Consider the following 16,353-nt stretch of genomic DNA (forward strand, 5'->3'; position numbering starts at 1 on the left):
TTTTTTTAAAAAATACTTTATTTATTGATTTTACAGAGACAGGAGAGAAAGGGGAGCATGGATTGGGAAGTATCAACTCATAGGTGCTTCATGTTAGTTGTTCATTGCTCGCTTGTTGTATGTGCCTTGGCCAGGGCAGCCCAGGGTTTCAAACCGGCAACCTTGGCATTCCAGGCCGAAGGTTTATCCACTGCGCCACCACAGGCCAGGCACTCTATTCTCAAATTTGAAGCCAGCTTCTACCAGGGTCCCGAGGAATTCTAAGACTCCCTATGACCTGTCTGTGCTCTGGTATTTTCATGCCAAATAATGCTGGTGGTCAAAATGCCAGGACCCCGACAGTAGAGCACAGATGTCCCAACGGGATCCACCTACCCGACGCAATGAAGGATGATACACTGCTGTGGCTTTCTCTTCATATTTTAAAGCCTAGGGCCATGTATACTACTACATCCTTGAAATTTTGTTCTTCATACTATTCTAGTGCAAATAGCTCCTGTTCCAAACTGCTGCCAGTCCAAAAGAAACACCACACTCCACATTTCACAGACCCTATCCTTGCTTCCATTAGACATTCTGTGTGACAGGTTTCACTCTGGAGGAAACAAGAGGGCGATTCCAGTGTCGGAAATGCCAATGGACTCCTTGAGGTGGGGCTCTCTGCTTTCACTGGCACTGGTGAATGGTGTCAACTGTTAAACCTCAGATCAAGTGCACTGTGGCCTTAGAAATGCAGGCTGGGCTTGAGGAAAAATGAACACAGTTCCTAATGGCATATTTTTGTATAATTTAATAAACAGCTTGTAGAATATTACTGCTTATGCTTGAATTTTTTGTGTTTGTGTTTCTGTCCCTCTGAGTCACTGGTCGTCTTCTTGTTCCTATTCCTATTTTTCACATTGTGTGTTTCATAGTAGCGGACACCAACTTTTTTGGATCGTTGCTGCCGTGCTGCTCGCCTCCGCTGTAAAAAATGGCAAAAAAAAAAAAATAAAATCAAACACTGAAAATCCCAGGGGCTCCGTTTCTCTGTGCCCCATTCCCATGCGACCTCCACAGCTACAGGAGCAGCCAGTGCTAACAAGGGGAGTTCACCTCCAGACCCACGTCTGCTCTTTCACTGTGATTTGTGACAACTCTAAGTTACAGACTCAACTAGTTGAGTCCTCATCCAAGGCCTGGGTCCTGTCTGCCGCATTCCTGACATGGGACCCCTCTGGACTCTGCCAGATGATAGGCTACATTTGAGGACAGCAATCAGGACCTCCTAGCCCAAAAGACACGAACTCAAGACTTTAATCCATTGGGCCAACCCTAGATCCTCTTCAACTACCCTCAGCTAGGTCATTTAGGACTGAGGTTCCTTGAACTCAACTCTAGACCACTCGTTTCAGAAAGAGTCCATCTTAAGAACTACGTTCTTCCTCTTTTCCCTCCTTCCCTCCCTCCCTCTCTCTTTATTTTTTAAGGTGAGAGGAAGGCAGGTAGTGAGGCAGACTCCTGCATGGAACCCAACCAGGATCCACCCAGCAAACCACATCTGAGGTCAATGCTCTAGTACCAAACTAATTTTAGTGCCTAAGGCTCATGTGCTCCAACCAAGCCATCCTCAGCACCCACAGCCATGCTTGAACCAACTGAGCTATTGGCTGTGGAGGAGAAGGGGGAGAAGGAGGTAAGGATGGGGGAGGGAAGCAGATGGTTACTTCTCTTGTGTGCCCAGACCGAGAATCAAATCCGGGATGTCCACACACTGGGCCAATGCTCTGTCCACTGAGCCACCTGCCAGGGCCCTCCCTGCTTTGTATACCTGGATGATATTTAAGACCAAAAACACATACTTCCTTAGATGTAACTGTCTTGCGAGTTTTATTTGGATGCTCCTCTTCCCTCTGTGCCTTCCTCTTCTTTCCCTTTTTAGCAGGTGCTAGAAACATTGCACACACACGCACAGGAAAGAAACAGAAAATTCCTATTCAAAATGTGTCTGTGAACCCTAAGATGGCAATAAGCTTCAAGTGTTGGAAGGGCCAGGCCAGGCCCTTCCTGTGAGGTAGTGAGGTGGCTGTGAAAATCTATTTCTCTGTGCCCCATTCCCATGCGACCGCATAGGAATGGGGCCACCACAGGGCATGCGTTTATGTCATGAAAACACATCTTTGATTTAGAAACTGTTAGTCCAACGGAGTAAAAAATAAATGCATGAACCCCCCTGCCCACTGCAAAAAATAAAATGTCTACCCACCCTTAAATTATAAGGTTAATACTGTACCTTGTTTAGAAGAAAGTTTCCTGAATTACCAATTTAATCTTAAGAAATGTACAGAATATAAAGTGGATCACCCTCTTTGTATTCATATAAATAGATTATGGAACCAAGTAATCTGCCAGATATAAATAATTGCATGGACAGTGATGGTACCAGAGATATTTTGGAAATTAAGCTTGGGTTCCCCAAAGATGCAAATCACATATAAATGACTTAATAATTTAACTCTACCTGCATCTTCCACATCTTCTTCAGCTGTTGTTCTTTGCTCTTCAGATTTTGCAAAAACCTTTTCACTTAGTCCCTTGGATATTCTGAAACAGAAAAACAAAATAATGAAGCTGTCCGCCATTCCTCCACTGCCCAAGCCATGTGCTGATTTGCGACAGCCTCGCAGGTTAAAGACAGCCCGCGCCGCATCACACAGTGACCACCACAGTAGAAGGCAACACCCAACAGTTTTTGCAGCTCCCGGGCATTTCTAAAAGACAACAACAAAGCTTCTCATATTTCAGGGAGCTGAATTTTTAAAACATAACATCACATTTTAAAAATATAAGCAACACCCCTGAATCCCCCTAACCTCAACAAATATATCACTCCAATGCTCTTGGCAAGTTTCTGGGGAAAAGGAGCCAACTGCAATTTGTGAAGAGAGGAAACAATACCTGACTGCTGAGAACCTTTTCGCTTTGGCTTTGTCTAGAAACTTCTGATATTTAGCGATCTTTTCATCCAGGGCTTTAATGACTGCCTTGGTGTCATTTCCCACGTGTTCTTCCCGGGACTCTGGGTAATACTCTTCCTCACCACCTCCTTGTTGCTCCTCCTCCACCTCCTCCCCCTCTTCCGAAGAGCTCTCAAGTTCTTCATCGATATCCGACATCTCCAAAGGAACCAGGTCGTCCCCAGAAAACTCAGGCACAACATTGATTTTGCCGAAGTTCTGCCGAACCCGTGCGAGGATCTGTTGCATCTCTGAGTCGGTGTCACAGTGACTGTTGTCTCCTCCTTCCTTCTCAGTGACAGGTTCTGACTCTTCACCTACAGTTTCTGTGGTTTTCTCTTCTGGGTTGCTCTGGGTTGTTTCTGTGGCAGCTTCCAAAGATGATGAGGATGGAGGCTATTCGGGCCAAAAAGGGGTGGGGTGGGGGTGGGCGAGAGAAATGGAGACAGAAAATAAAAATTAAATTTCTGAATTTATATCTTGTTCTCAAACGAGGTAGTCTTCTTCTCAGGACTAAAGAGGAGTACTGACAATACCCAACTGTGAGTCATATCACTAATCTATTGTAAGCTGACATACATTAAACCCAGAACCCAGCTGGAACAATCAAAGGACTATACCTGTGGCTCCAAGGGCCAGAACCCACTATAAGAGGATTTAATCATTACAACCCATCACACATTTACTATTTAATCTTACTTAGGTAAGTTCCCCACACCTTCCCCGAGGATTGTAAGGAATGGCAGTTGGGGAATAAACACATACAACCATATAAGAATGAAAGCAGCATGAGTTTAGAAAGAGCGGTGTGCTAAGGGGAGGCACTGGGGAGACATCCAGAAGGAAGGGTATGAGTTCGGAAGGACCAGGAACACAAAAATGACAAGCCTGTTTTAGATAGTGATGCAAAAAGAAGTATGTGCTAGACTTTACACTGCTGCTTCATCGATGTACTATATTACTCTTACAACAGACACAGAACATATGTGTGTGCTTTTTGTGTGTTTTTTTTGTATTTTTCTGAAGCTGGAAACGGGGAGAGACAGTCAGACAGACTACCGCATGCACCCGACCGGGATCCACCTGGCACGCCCACCAGGGGCGACGCTCTGCCCACCAGGGGCGACGCTCTGCCCACCAGGGGGCGATGCTCTGCCACTCCGGGGGTCGCTCTGCCTAGACCAGAGCCACTCTAGCGCCTGGGGCAGAGGCCAAGGAGCCATCCCCAGCGCCCGGGCCATCTTTGCTCCAATGGAGCCTTGGCTGTGGGAGGGGAAGAGAGAGACAGAGAGGAAGGGGGGGGGGGGGTGGAGAAGCAAATGGGCGCTTCTCCTATGTGCCCTGGCCGGGAATCGAACCCGGGTCCCCCGCACGCCAGGCTGACACTCTACCGCTGAGCCAACCGGCCAGGGCCATGTGTTGTTTTTTTTTAACAGAGACAGAGAGTCAGAGAGAGAGAGAGAGACAGGGACAGACAGACAGAAACAGAGAGATGAGAAGCATCAATCATTAGTTTTTCATTGAGCATTGCGACACCTTAGTTGTTCATTGATTGCTTTCTCATATGTGCCTTGACTGCGGGCCTTCAGCAGATCGAGTAGCCCCTTGCTTGAGCCAGCAACCTTGGGTCCAAGCTGGTGAGCTTGGGGTCTCAAACCTGGGTCCTTCTGCATCCCAGTCTGATGCTCTATCCACTGCGCCACCGCCTGGTCAGGCCATGTGTTTTTTTTGTTCAGGTTTTTTTTTTTACTTCTTTTTTTATTGGGAGGCAGACAAACTCCCGCATGCACCCCAACCAGGATCCACCCAGCAAGCCCCATATGGGGTGATGCTCTGCCCATCTTGGGCCACTACTCCGTTGCTCGGGCAACCAAGCTATTTTAGTGCTTGAGGTGAGGCAATGGAGCCATCCTCAGCATCAGAGCCAACTTGCTCAAAGCATTCAAGCTATGACTGCAGGAGAGAAAGAGAGAAAGACAGAGAGAGAGAGAGAGAAAGAGAGAGAAGGAGAGGGGGAGGGGTGGAGAAGCAGATAGTCACTTCTCCTATGTGCCCTGACCAGGAATCAAACCTAGGACTTCCAAATGCCAGGCTGACACTCTACCACTGAGCCAATCAGCCAGGGCCATTTGCTGTTTTCATTTTTTTTTAATTAATTAATTTATTTTTATACAGGGACAGAGTTAAGAGTCAGAGAAAGGGATAGATAGGGACAGACAGAAAGGAATGGAGAGAGATGAGAAGCATCATCAGTTTTTTGTTGCAACACCTTACTTGTTCATTGATTGCTTTCTCATATGTGCCTTGACCGCAGGACTTCAGCAGACTGAGTAACCCCTTGCTCGAGCTAGTAACCTTGGGCCCAAGCTTTGCTCAAGCCAGATGAACCCGCACTCAACCTTGGGGTCTCGAACCTGGGTCCTCCGCATCCCAGTCCAACGCTCTATCCACTGTGCCACCACATGGTCAGGCTCTGTTTTCATTTTTAAAGATTTTTTTTTTTTTGGTATTTTTCTGAAGTTGGAAATGGGGAGGCAGTCAGACAGACTCCCACATGCGCCCGATCGGGATCCACCCAGCATGCCCACCAGGGGGCAATGCTCTGCCCATCTGGGGCGTTGCTCTGTTGCAACCAGAGCCATTCTAGCGCCTGAGGCAGAGGTCATAGAGCCATCCCCAGCACCCGGGCCATCTTTGCTCCAGTGGAGCCTTGGCTGCAGGAGGGGAAGAGAGAGACAGAGAGGAAGGAGAGGGGGAGGGGTGGAGAAGCAGATGGGCGCTTCTCCTGTGTGCCCTGGCCAGGAATTGAACCTGGGACTCCTGCACGCCAGGCCGACGCTCTACCACTGAGCCAGCTGGCCAGGGCCCATTTTTAAAGATTTTATTTATAGATTTAGAGAGAGAAAGGCGGGGGGGAGAAGAACGAGAATCATCAACTTCTAGTTGCTTCTCTCATGTGCCTTGACCAAACAAGCCTGGGCTTTGAACCAGGGACCTCAGCATTCCAGGTCGACACTTTATCCACAGGTCAGGTGAACTTAAATGTTTTTCAAAAAAAAAATTTAAAATAAATCAGGACTCCATAAAATTCAGGAAATTATATATAAAATGTGTAGTAATGTAAATGTTTTAGATTTTGGATTCTCAAGGGGCTTTCTGACCCCACCAAGAAAAGAAAAAGAATCACAGAGTGGGAAAAACTAATTATCTAAACTTAGTGACTAGATATGGAGGAAGAAGTCAGGATATCGTCACTGCATAAGATCACAAGAGAGCAGTAGTGGATGTCCTCAGGTCAGGAGCTCCCTAACTGAAACCTCCCGTGGTTTCCCACCACATCAGCCCCTGCCTTGCCCGACATGTTCCAGCCCCACGACTTCCTGTCAGGACTATGAACACATCAAGAATTCTCTGGATGCTTTGCATGTCCTAGAATATCTCCTCCCAAGAGATTTGCACGGCTCTACCTCATATCACTGCATCTCCACTACAATCACTTCCTGAGGCTGTCCCTGACCACTGTACATACGAAAGCACTCCTGTTTCCCACAAACCCCTCACCCACGTTCAGCTTTCCTCACAGCAATCAACACTTCCACATGTGTGTGTGTGTGTCTGTTTTCAATCTGTCTCCCTGTAGTATAATAAAAAATACCTATTTGGCCTCTGACCCTAGCTAGGTCCTGACACAAGAACTCCTAAAATCTTTGGAATTTTCTAAGTAAAGACATGAGTGATTTTTGTTATTCATAAAGACCCTTTCCACTACACCAGTTTATGCTAATGAGATGCCTCCTGGTGGGGCCTCTTCAGCATGAAGGCTGGTCACTGGAAAGCCCAAGCACTTGACTGGAGGGCTTAGATATTGAGCTCAAACACCAATGGCCAATGATTTACTCATTGGCCTATGGAACATAACCGCCATAAAACCCCTGAAGGATGGGGTCTGGGAGCTGCTGGGTTGGTGAACATACTGTTGTGCCAGGAGGGCAGTGTCCAGGGAGGGCAGGGAAGCCCCATGCCACTCACCACCCCATATCTTGCTCATGCATCTCTTCCATTTCTCTCTTCCCGAGTTGTAGCCTTTACAATAAACCAGTAGTCATAAGTAAAGCACTTAGGAGTTCCTTTGAATTACTTTAGCAAATTATAAACCTGGAAACCCTTGAGTTTGTAGTCAGCTTAACAGAAGTGGGAGCAGCCTGGGAGCCCCATCTGCACTGGCATCTGAAGTGGGGGCAGTCGTGCGACTGAGACCCTAACCTGGGGATCTGCCTCTGTGAGGCAGTGTCAGATACCTGCAGAATTAGTGTGGAAAAACAAAATGTAATCTGAATCAGAAAAAGCCACACACTTCTCCTCTGTAATATACAGGGGTGGCCAAAGTAGGTTTAGAGTTGTTTGTATGGAAAAAGACATGCAGGGTATGATTAGTACAATAGCTTTATATGATATTAACCGAAAAGTTAATATTGTCATCACAACTGTTGACCTATTTTTGCCCACCCCTGTACATACATGGACACATGTACATGCATGCACATGTGCAGGAGGGCAGGACTTGTCTGCCCTTTAGGACCCAGAAGAGCGCCTGGCACGCAGGACATAGGCCAGGGGTCTCAAACTCAACTCAGCATGTGGGCCGCAGAGCAAGATCACAGACGTTCGGCGGGCCGCACTAGGTCTACAAAAGGCAACTGTTACACAACACTTTTCTCACTGCAGTTGAAAACAAAAAAAAAATCAGTACAACAAGCACAATCGTACGTGCAGTTTACTCAGTGTCACAAAACGACCAGAAACTGTAGTTCGCATCACAACTGCTGTTAACTAAGCTAATATCTAGCTAGGATGCTAGAGAAATGAAAAAATACAAGTAGGCCCCTAGGCTTACTTAATTTTATCCAAAATATTTTGAACTTCGTGGATTAGTCTGCGGGCCGCACAAAATTGTTCGGTGGGCCGCATGCGGCCCGTGGGCCGCGAGTTTGAGACCCCTGACATAGGCGATACACTTTTGCTGAATGAATGAATCAATGAACAACATACAAAGAAGACGGGAGAGGAACTGTTTTGTTTGGTTGTTTGGTGATCTTATGGGAGGGGGACAAAAGCTGGTTAACAACATTTGCGGACATGTAGGTTTTAAAATGCTAGAGACAATCTTCAACTGGAAATGTCTAGCTGACACCTGAAGCTCCGGGAGTGGAGCTCACTTAAGAGGAATCCAGTGATACGGATGCCAAGGTTAGCATGGAAGGGAAGCTCAAAGTCACCTCTTCCAGAGAGCTGGCTGAGCACTGAGAAAAGATCCTAGAAATAAACAAAGTACTGAAGTTGGGGCTGATACAAGTCCACTGCCAACGTGAGGGAAATGGAACACCAGGGGAGTGCCTCAATCCAGCCCAGAGCCCCCAAATATGAGACTGCTTTTCCTGAGGACCAACTGCACCCCTCTCCTGTCCCACCCGACTACAGCTTCTGTGCAGCAAGTGCCATGTCGTCTATTCCTGCCTTCCCCGTGCCTGGCACTGGCTGATCTGACAAACGTCTGTTAGAGAAGTGAAGCGGGGCAATGCCTCTGGTCCTCAAGTGTTAAGAAAAGTGCTTACATTAAATGAGTACTCTTTTTTTAAGGCCCTAAAGACTGGTATTTAAAATTGGTCTTTATGCCTAACTGGTGGTGGCACAGAGGATAGAGCATCAATCTGGGACGCTGAGGACCCAGGTTCAAAACCCTGGGGTCGCTGGCTTGAGCACAGGTTTGCCACCTTGAGCGCTGGGTCACTGGCTTGAGTGTGGAATCACTGACATGTTCATTCTCAAGGTCTCTGGCTTGAGCCCAAGGTCGTTGGCTCCAGGCATGTATGAGAAGCAATCAATGAACATCTAAAGTGAAGCATTTACAAGCTGATGCTTCTCATCTCTCTCATCAATAAAAAATAAAACACTCTTTAAAACTGGTTTTCTGCCTGACCAGGCGGTGGTGCAGTGGATAGAGCGTTGGATTGGGATGCAGAAGACCCAGGTTCAAAACCCCAAGGTCGCCAGCTTGAGTGCGGGCTCATCTGGTTTGAGCAGAAGCCCACCAACTTGGACCCAAGGTTGCTGGCTCCAGCAAGGGGTTACTCGGTCTGCTGAAGGCCCATGGTCAAGGCACATATGAGAAAGCAATCAATGAACAACTAAGGTGTTGCAACACACAATGAAAAACTAATGATTGATGCTTCTCATCTCTCTCCGTTCCTGTCTGTCCCTGTCTATCCGTCTCTCTGACTCAATCTCTGTCTCTGTAAAAATAAATAAATAAATAAATTAATTAATTAAAAAAAAACAAAAACAAAAACTGGTTTTCTATCAAAGCTACTTTCTGGTCTCCAAAGGCCAACCCCCAAACATCATGGCGATGGCACTCTGGACTGGGGAGACATTGCAGCTGAAACTCCTACCCTGTAAAGGGAGGCAGTCAAGACACCACACCTAGGTCAGCAACTATGCCTTCCAAGAGGTGAGTCACCCGTCCTTACCTGGGCAGCTGCAGGGGGCTCCTCTGCGTTGGGTGGTTTGACAAAGAAAGGAATGCGACCCCTCTGCCAGTCATTGAGAACCATCTTGCCCACAGTCTGCAAGTCAGGCTCGCCACCCTGAAAAGTCACAGAAAGACTCCCAATTAAACTCAGAGAAAACCACCCGCAGTCTGGAGGCACCTCAGCTCTCCTGATTGCTCATCACCATCTACCTGCCACCAGGTCTCATACCGCTCACACACCACGTACATAAAAAAGGCCCAGACCACATCCACACAAGCCTACAGGATGTTCCAGTCTACAATCTCACAAACCGTGGCTCACCTTTAATAACTTCCCAGTCCGGAGAGCTAGCTTCTCAAGAAAGTCTTCAGCATTCTCCCAAGCATCAATCTTGTATGTCTTGCTGATATATTCTGGCTTTGCTCGTTCAAGTACAGCTCCAATGTGGTCTTCAGGAGTCTTAATTTTTTCAACTTGAACCTAGATGTTAATAGGAAAGCTCTTGCTTATAAACCTTATTATAGAAGCAGGGAAGTTCCCAGTGTTGTTTGTAACAATATCTGAAAACAGACTTCAAAACCACACAGCTAGTGGGGCCTGGCAGGAGCCCGTCCCCGAGGTGGCTGGACGTGGTTGGCTGGAAGGAGCGCCACGGAAAGCCGGCCACAGCCACGGAGCCCAGGGCTAGCTCTAATCCCAGTTCACCACAAGCTAACTGAGTGGCTTCCGCAAGCAGTTTAGCCTTGGAATGCTTCATGCTACTCACTTGCAGAAATGGTGAAAAGCCTGCCAACCCCAGAACACAAAGAGCCTGGAACAGCTTGAGAGAGGAGGGGAGGAATGCGCACAGGATGTATAGCCAGCAGCACTGGTTAAGGTTAAGTGGAACCAGTTAAAGTTTTTGGTCGTATTCAGAAACAAGTGAGGAAATGACTGAGTTCCAAAATGACTCAACCCACAAACCCACGAAGATGAATTATCACTAAACATAAACAGGCCCTGCTTCCCTTTGGATCCTGTGTGTAAACTACAAACTCTTTTGTGGGGTGACATTAACCAGATATGCCCATGGCTCCACTGACTCCTCTAACAGGCGTAAGCGGGATGGAGAGGCCGCCCTGTTCAGCATCATGCTCCTTAAGTTTGCTCAGCCAGGTTGACCCAAACTGTCTTCCGAAGGCGTGAAAAGCAAAGGTATCCAATAGGCCCCACGGAACATTCCCCCAGAAAGGCAAGCCAAGAGCCTGAGGACCAGAGTACTCACAACTCCTTTCAGCACGATGTCGGTCTCCGAGTCCTCAGAGGGGTACACCACCCCTGGACAGTCGATGAGGAATATCCGACGCATCAACGTAATATACTGCCAGACCTGAGACAGAAAAAGACCAGGCTTCGTGGGTCAAACACTAGGAGTCTAGTTTCATAGACCCTGATGCTCATGATAGAAAAGAGGTGGAGGAGGAGTCAAAAAGAAGCCACCTGCTGAGTAATTAAGCTACAAAGTCTCTCTTTACCTGTGTCAAGCAAGCATGAGGCAATTCACTAAGTATAAACTACAGTTCCATCAGCTGAGAGCCTGAAAATATTGCAGAGGCAGGATCCCCGTCCAGTATTGTGCAATAATACCCACTAAACCTTTTCCCGGTTTTTAAAAGTACTCTTGGGAGCTTAATACTGTTTGGCCTCTCTTCCTTTCAGCAGAACCATGCTGCCCCCTAAATATTCTCAGATCTAAGGTATGACCCCCAACTGCCAGAAACTACCCTAAAGTTGAGCTTTCTTTCTTAACCCATCGGTATTTTAGAGTTAGCTTTGTTTATCAAAGTAAAATGTTGCAGGCTTAAATATGAATGGCGCTTACTAAATCAGGCCAAAACCACTCAGTGGTATACAAAGTATTCTTGGTCTTATCAAAATGGGCAGAAACCACTCCAGCACATTCCAAACTATTATGTTGACACTAACCCTTCAATGGTAGTCTTCACTCAAGAGAAGGAGAAAGAAATCTCCACGTCCTAAATAATCACCCTCCATGGAAACAGAATACTCGGAAGTACATAAGTCCTCTCAAGCCAGACGTACCTTTGTTTCACCTGCAATGGGGGCCACATTGCAAACTTTCTTGGAGCGTAATGTGTTTATCACAGAGCTCTTGCCAACATTTGGATAGCCAATGAACCCAACGCTGATCTGTTTCTTGTCAGTGTGCAACTGTCCAGAAAAAAAAAGAATACACACTACATACACGCAGTCATGGAAATATCTTTGGACAACCAAGTTGTATGTATTATTTTGCTCACATAAAGAATACAGTGTAAAACGACTGCTAGAAATTGATTTAAAGCACACACACACACCACCTACATAGTCTGAGCAGGCGGGAAACATATACTTATTAATAAATCAGAAGTGAGTCATTTCCCCAGTCATCTATGTGAAATTATTCCTGAATGTTTTAAGGTTAAAAGTATGTAGGTTGAGAAACAAAGGAAGAAACAGTTTGTTAGTCATCGATTCAGAACACCAACCACCCGATAAACGCCTTCTGGGAAGAAAACCCCAGCAGCTGCACCGGCTGGCAATCCCACGGCCCAGCCGGCCTTTGCACTGCAAAATACATTCTGCATTTTCATTGCCAAGAAGAAATGAAGGAGACAGGGCTCAAAGACGAGGGCCTACAAAGGGTGGGGACGTCTGATTAGAGATGGCAAGCGGACATCATGTCCTCCTCAGTCCTTCCCCAAACTCTACTAGAATGACAGCAATGGGAACGAACACATAAACCCAAAGAACCAAAGAATGAGCTGGAGATGAGACCATAAAAGGTAACACGTGATGTTAATAAACTACTGGCAGATAAAAAGCATCTAACTTGACCCACTACAGATTATGAAAATGAACTGGCTACAAAGGAAGAAATACTAAAAGTCCAGCAAAAATAGTATCAATGAATCACAGAAGACCTTGAAAATTAGCAATGTAGATGGCACTCAGGGTTGGACAGAAATCAGACTAGTGGCAGGTTTGTAGGAACAGTCACCTCTCTGTCCCCTCCCTCATGCATCATGGGCACACAACTACTCTACCCCTAGCCTTCGGGATAATTTTTTTGAAACGCTGCATTTCTGAAAAGATCCTTAATTTTCAGACCTCAGAGACCCTGGAAGACTCCTTTCTGGGGAAACTCAGTGGCCCAAGAGTAAAGACCATAGATGTTGACATCTAGGATGTCCTTCAACAAAATAATGGGTTTCTAGCCAATCACCCTACAGTGAAGTCTATCACAATAACTACCCCCTACATAAAACATTATCAGACACCAAAGAAACTGCTTTTTCAGAGGGACACATCCAGCAGGCTTGAAAATGGGCACTCGGAGGGGATTCATGACCGACCTACCAAGGCAGCTCTCTGGGGCCCAGATGAAAAGAGGGGCCTCTGGGACTACCCATACTTACTCTTTTGTCTACATCTACATGAGTAGTAACAACATTGATGCGATACAAAACAGTTAATTATACAACATGGAAGAAGCACCAAAAACGCACCTCGTTAATGCATGCGCAGCATGAACAGCTGGAAGCTGTCTTTAGCCACACGATGTTTCCAGATAAAAATCTCCAGAAGGAACTTGCTTTGAAACTCAACCTACCAGAGTCAACAATAAAGACTTGGTTCGGGAACTGACGAGTCAAAATGAAGAAGCAGCAGCAGCAGCTGCTACTACTAAAGAGACTAAATCAGATTCTTCCAGCCAAGAATGTGCCCCCCTCACCCACAACATCAACCAGTCCTTCTTCTTATTTCCTATTGTTTCAGATTTCTATAGCTCCCTTCCACCTGAGCCCTTCGGCCCTTCAAGCTTGGCATGGGACTCTGTCATGACTGAGAGTCCCACAAGTGATGTCCACATGCAAGATCCTCAGTTGGAGAGTCTGGTGGCCACAGTTCCTACTTTGTTCCCTGATGCCTATGACATAGAGCAAATCATGGGACTGTACAGTTTTCCTGATGAAGATGAAACCTCCAACTCATTCCACTCTCTAGATCAGTATCTCTCACCCACAGGCCCCAGCTAGAAAGAAAAGGGTTCTTCTCTTAGCATCTTTGCTGATATAACTTTAGGTTTATCCAAACCTCACCCAGCAAGACAAGTTGAGGCCTTTCAGCCTACAGTCTAAGAAACAGCCTGGAGGCCTTGGCCAGGTAGCTCAGTTGGTTGGAGCACTGCCCTGATATGCTAAGGTTACAGGTTTGATTCCTGGTCAGGGCATATACAAGAATCAACTAATGAATGCATAAATAAGTGAAACAAATCAAAAGCTTTCTCTCCTTCCCTTCCTATCCCTCTCTAAAATCAATTTTTTAAAAATTAAGTAACAACCTGGAATTCCAAAACCACTATAGTATGTTAGACTTTGGATTTCCCTGATCAAAGTACTAATAAATACCAAATTGTACAAAAAACCCAAACAAACAAAAAACATTATCACCTAATTTTAGTGGTCACTCTTAATTATGAAGAGCCAGGAATAACAAGACCTTTGAAGTGTGAGTGCAGTAGAAAAAGCAGAAAAACACACAAAGAAACTGGGGGGAACAGAGTCAACATAGGGACAGAGGAAAATTTCAAAACACCACTATCAGAGAGATGACAGATGATGCTCTACCCGTGAAAAAATAGACTGTAAAGGGGGCAGGGCAACTGATAGTTACATAAGAGCTCCCCGGGATTAAAAATTAGAAGTGAGCCCTGGCCGGTTGGCTCAGTGGTAGAGCGTCGGCCTGGCGTGCGGGAGTCCCGGGTTTGATTCCCGGCCAGGACACACAGGAGAGGCACCCATCTGCTTCTCCACCCCTCCCCCTCTCCTTCCTCTCTGTCTCTCTCTTCCCCTCCCGCAGCCAAGGCTCCATTGGAGCAAAGTTGGCCCGGGCGCTGGGGATGGCTCCGTGGCCTCTGCCTTAGGCGCTAGAATGGCTCTGGTTGCAACAGAGCATCGCCCCCTGGTGGGCATGCCGGGTGGATCCCGGTCGGGTGCATGTGGGAATCTGTCTGACTGACTCCCCATTTCCAACTTCAGAAAAAATAAATAAATAAAATAAAAAATAAAACAAACAAAAAAAATTAGAAGTGAGAGGCAAAATAAATTCTGCATCTGGCCTGTGGGGCACAGTGAATAAAGCGTTGACCTGGAATGCTGAGGTTGCCAGTTGGAAACCCCGGGCTTGCCTGGTCAAGGCACTTATGGGAGCTGATGCTTCCCACCCACCCCCCACTCAAATCAATAAGTAAAATCTTAAAAATAAATAAATTTTGTGATAACACAGTTAGAAGATCAAGTCAAAACTGCCTAGTAGCCTGACCAGGCTGTGGCGCAGTGGATAGAGCGTCGGACTGGGATGCGGAAGGACCCCAGTTCGAGACCCTGAGGTCGCCAGCTTGAGCACGGGCTCATCTGGCTTGAGCAAAGCTCACCAGCTTGGACCCAAGGTCGCTGGCTCAAGCAAGGGGTTACTCGATCTGCTGAAGGCCCGCGGTCAAGGCCCATATGAGAAAGCAATCAATGAACAACTAAGGTACCGCAACGTGCAATGAAAAACTAATGATTGATGTTTCTCATCTCTCCGTTCCTGTCTGTCTGTCCCTGTCTATCCCTCTCTCTGACCTCTGTCTCTGTAAAAAAATATATATATATATAAAAGACTACAAATTCAAGAATTAAACCAGGAGATAAACTAAATTCATAAACAAGAACAGAGGTGATTGGGGCCCAGGGGGTTTCCAAGAAATAACATAAGACAATATCAGACTGGAAGTCCCATCCAATGTCTAGCTCACTGAATAATAAAAGACCTATCTTAACCCTGGTCGGTTGGCTCAGTGGTAGAGCATTGGCCTGGCGTGCAGAGGACCCGGGTTCAATTCCCGGCCAGGGCACACAGGAGAAGCGCCCATCTGCTTCTCCACCCCTCCCCCTCTCCTTCCTCTTTGTCTCTCTCTTCCCCTCCTGCAGCCAAGGCTCCATTGGAGCAAAGATAGCCTGGGCGCTGGGGATGGCTCCTTGGCCTCGGCCCCAGGCGCTAGAGTGGCTCTGGTCGCAACAGAGCAACGCCCCGGAGGGGCAGAGCATCGCCCCTGGTGGGCGTGCCAGGTGGATCCCGGTGGGGCGCATGCGGGAGTCTGTCTGACTGTCTCTCCCCATTTCCAGCTTCGTAAAAATAAAAAAAAAAAAAAAAAAAAAAAAAAAAAGACCTATCTTAGAGCATATGACTGTGAAATTTTAGGACAGGAATTTAAAATAAAGATACCAGCCCCAAAGGCTTAGGAGTCAGGATGCCTCTGATTTCTCCACAGAAACATCAGAAGACAATGCAGCGGTGCCCTCAACATTCTGAGGAGAAATGCTGTAAAGGTAAAGATATTTCCATAATTTAAGGTCTCAGAATGTGTTCTTTCTAAACATTCTTTCTCAGGAAGCTTTTGGAAAATATGGCCCGTCAAAAGGAAGGAGTGAGGCCCTGGCCGGTTGGCTTAGCGGTAGAGCGTCAGCCTGGCGTGCGGGGGACCTGGGTTCGATTCCCGGCCAGGGCACATGGGAGAAGCGCCCATTTGCTTCTCCACCCCCCCCCTTCTTCTATGTCTCTCTCTTCCCCTCCCGCAGCCAAGGCTCCATTGGAGCAAAGATGGCCCGGGCGCTGGGGATGGCTCTTTGGCCTCTGCCCTAGGCGCTAGAGTGGCTTTGGTCACAGCAGAGCAATGCCTCGGAGGGGCAGAGCATCGCCCCCTGGTGGGCAGAGCATTGCCCCTGGTGGGCGTGCCGGGTAGA

The 16,353-nt window shown here is 47.0% G+C and overlaps 1 protein-coding gene and 1 pseudogene across 1 annotated transcript in view; one reads left to right on the top strand and one right to left on the bottom strand.

Moving 5' to 3' along the window:
- Positions 1-775: 775 nt before the first annotated feature.
- Positions 776-16,353, bottom strand: part of GNL2 (G protein nucleolar 2) — a 30,541-nt gene continuing 14,963 nt past the window's right edge. The window contains exons 9-16 of the mRNA XM_066375898.1: positions 11,609-11,737; positions 10,791-10,895; positions 9,848-10,006; positions 9,524-9,640; positions 2,938-3,392; positions 2,501-2,583; positions 1,842-1,927; positions 776-964 (exon numbers count right to left, since the gene is read on the bottom strand). Coding sequence (XP_066231995.1) covers positions 812-964; positions 1,842-1,927; positions 2,501-2,583; positions 2,938-3,392; positions 9,524-9,640; positions 9,848-10,006; positions 10,791-10,895; positions 11,609-11,737 — 1,287 coding nt within the window. The 3' untranslated portion in view covers positions 776-811. The remainder of the gene's footprint in view (positions 965-1,841; positions 1,928-2,500; positions 2,584-2,937; positions 3,393-9,523; positions 9,641-9,847; positions 10,007-10,790; positions 10,896-11,608; positions 11,738-16,353) is intronic.
- Positions 13,022-13,736, top strand: LOC136397239 (arginine-fifty homeobox-like; annotated as a pseudogene).

This window comes from Saccopteryx leptura, chromosome 3 (genome assembly GCF_036850995.1).
Source record: "Saccopteryx leptura isolate mSacLep1 chromosome 3, mSacLep1_pri_phased_curated, whole genome shotgun sequence".
Taxonomy (NCBI): Eukaryota; Metazoa; Chordata; class Mammalia; order Chiroptera; family Emballonuridae; genus Saccopteryx; species Saccopteryx leptura.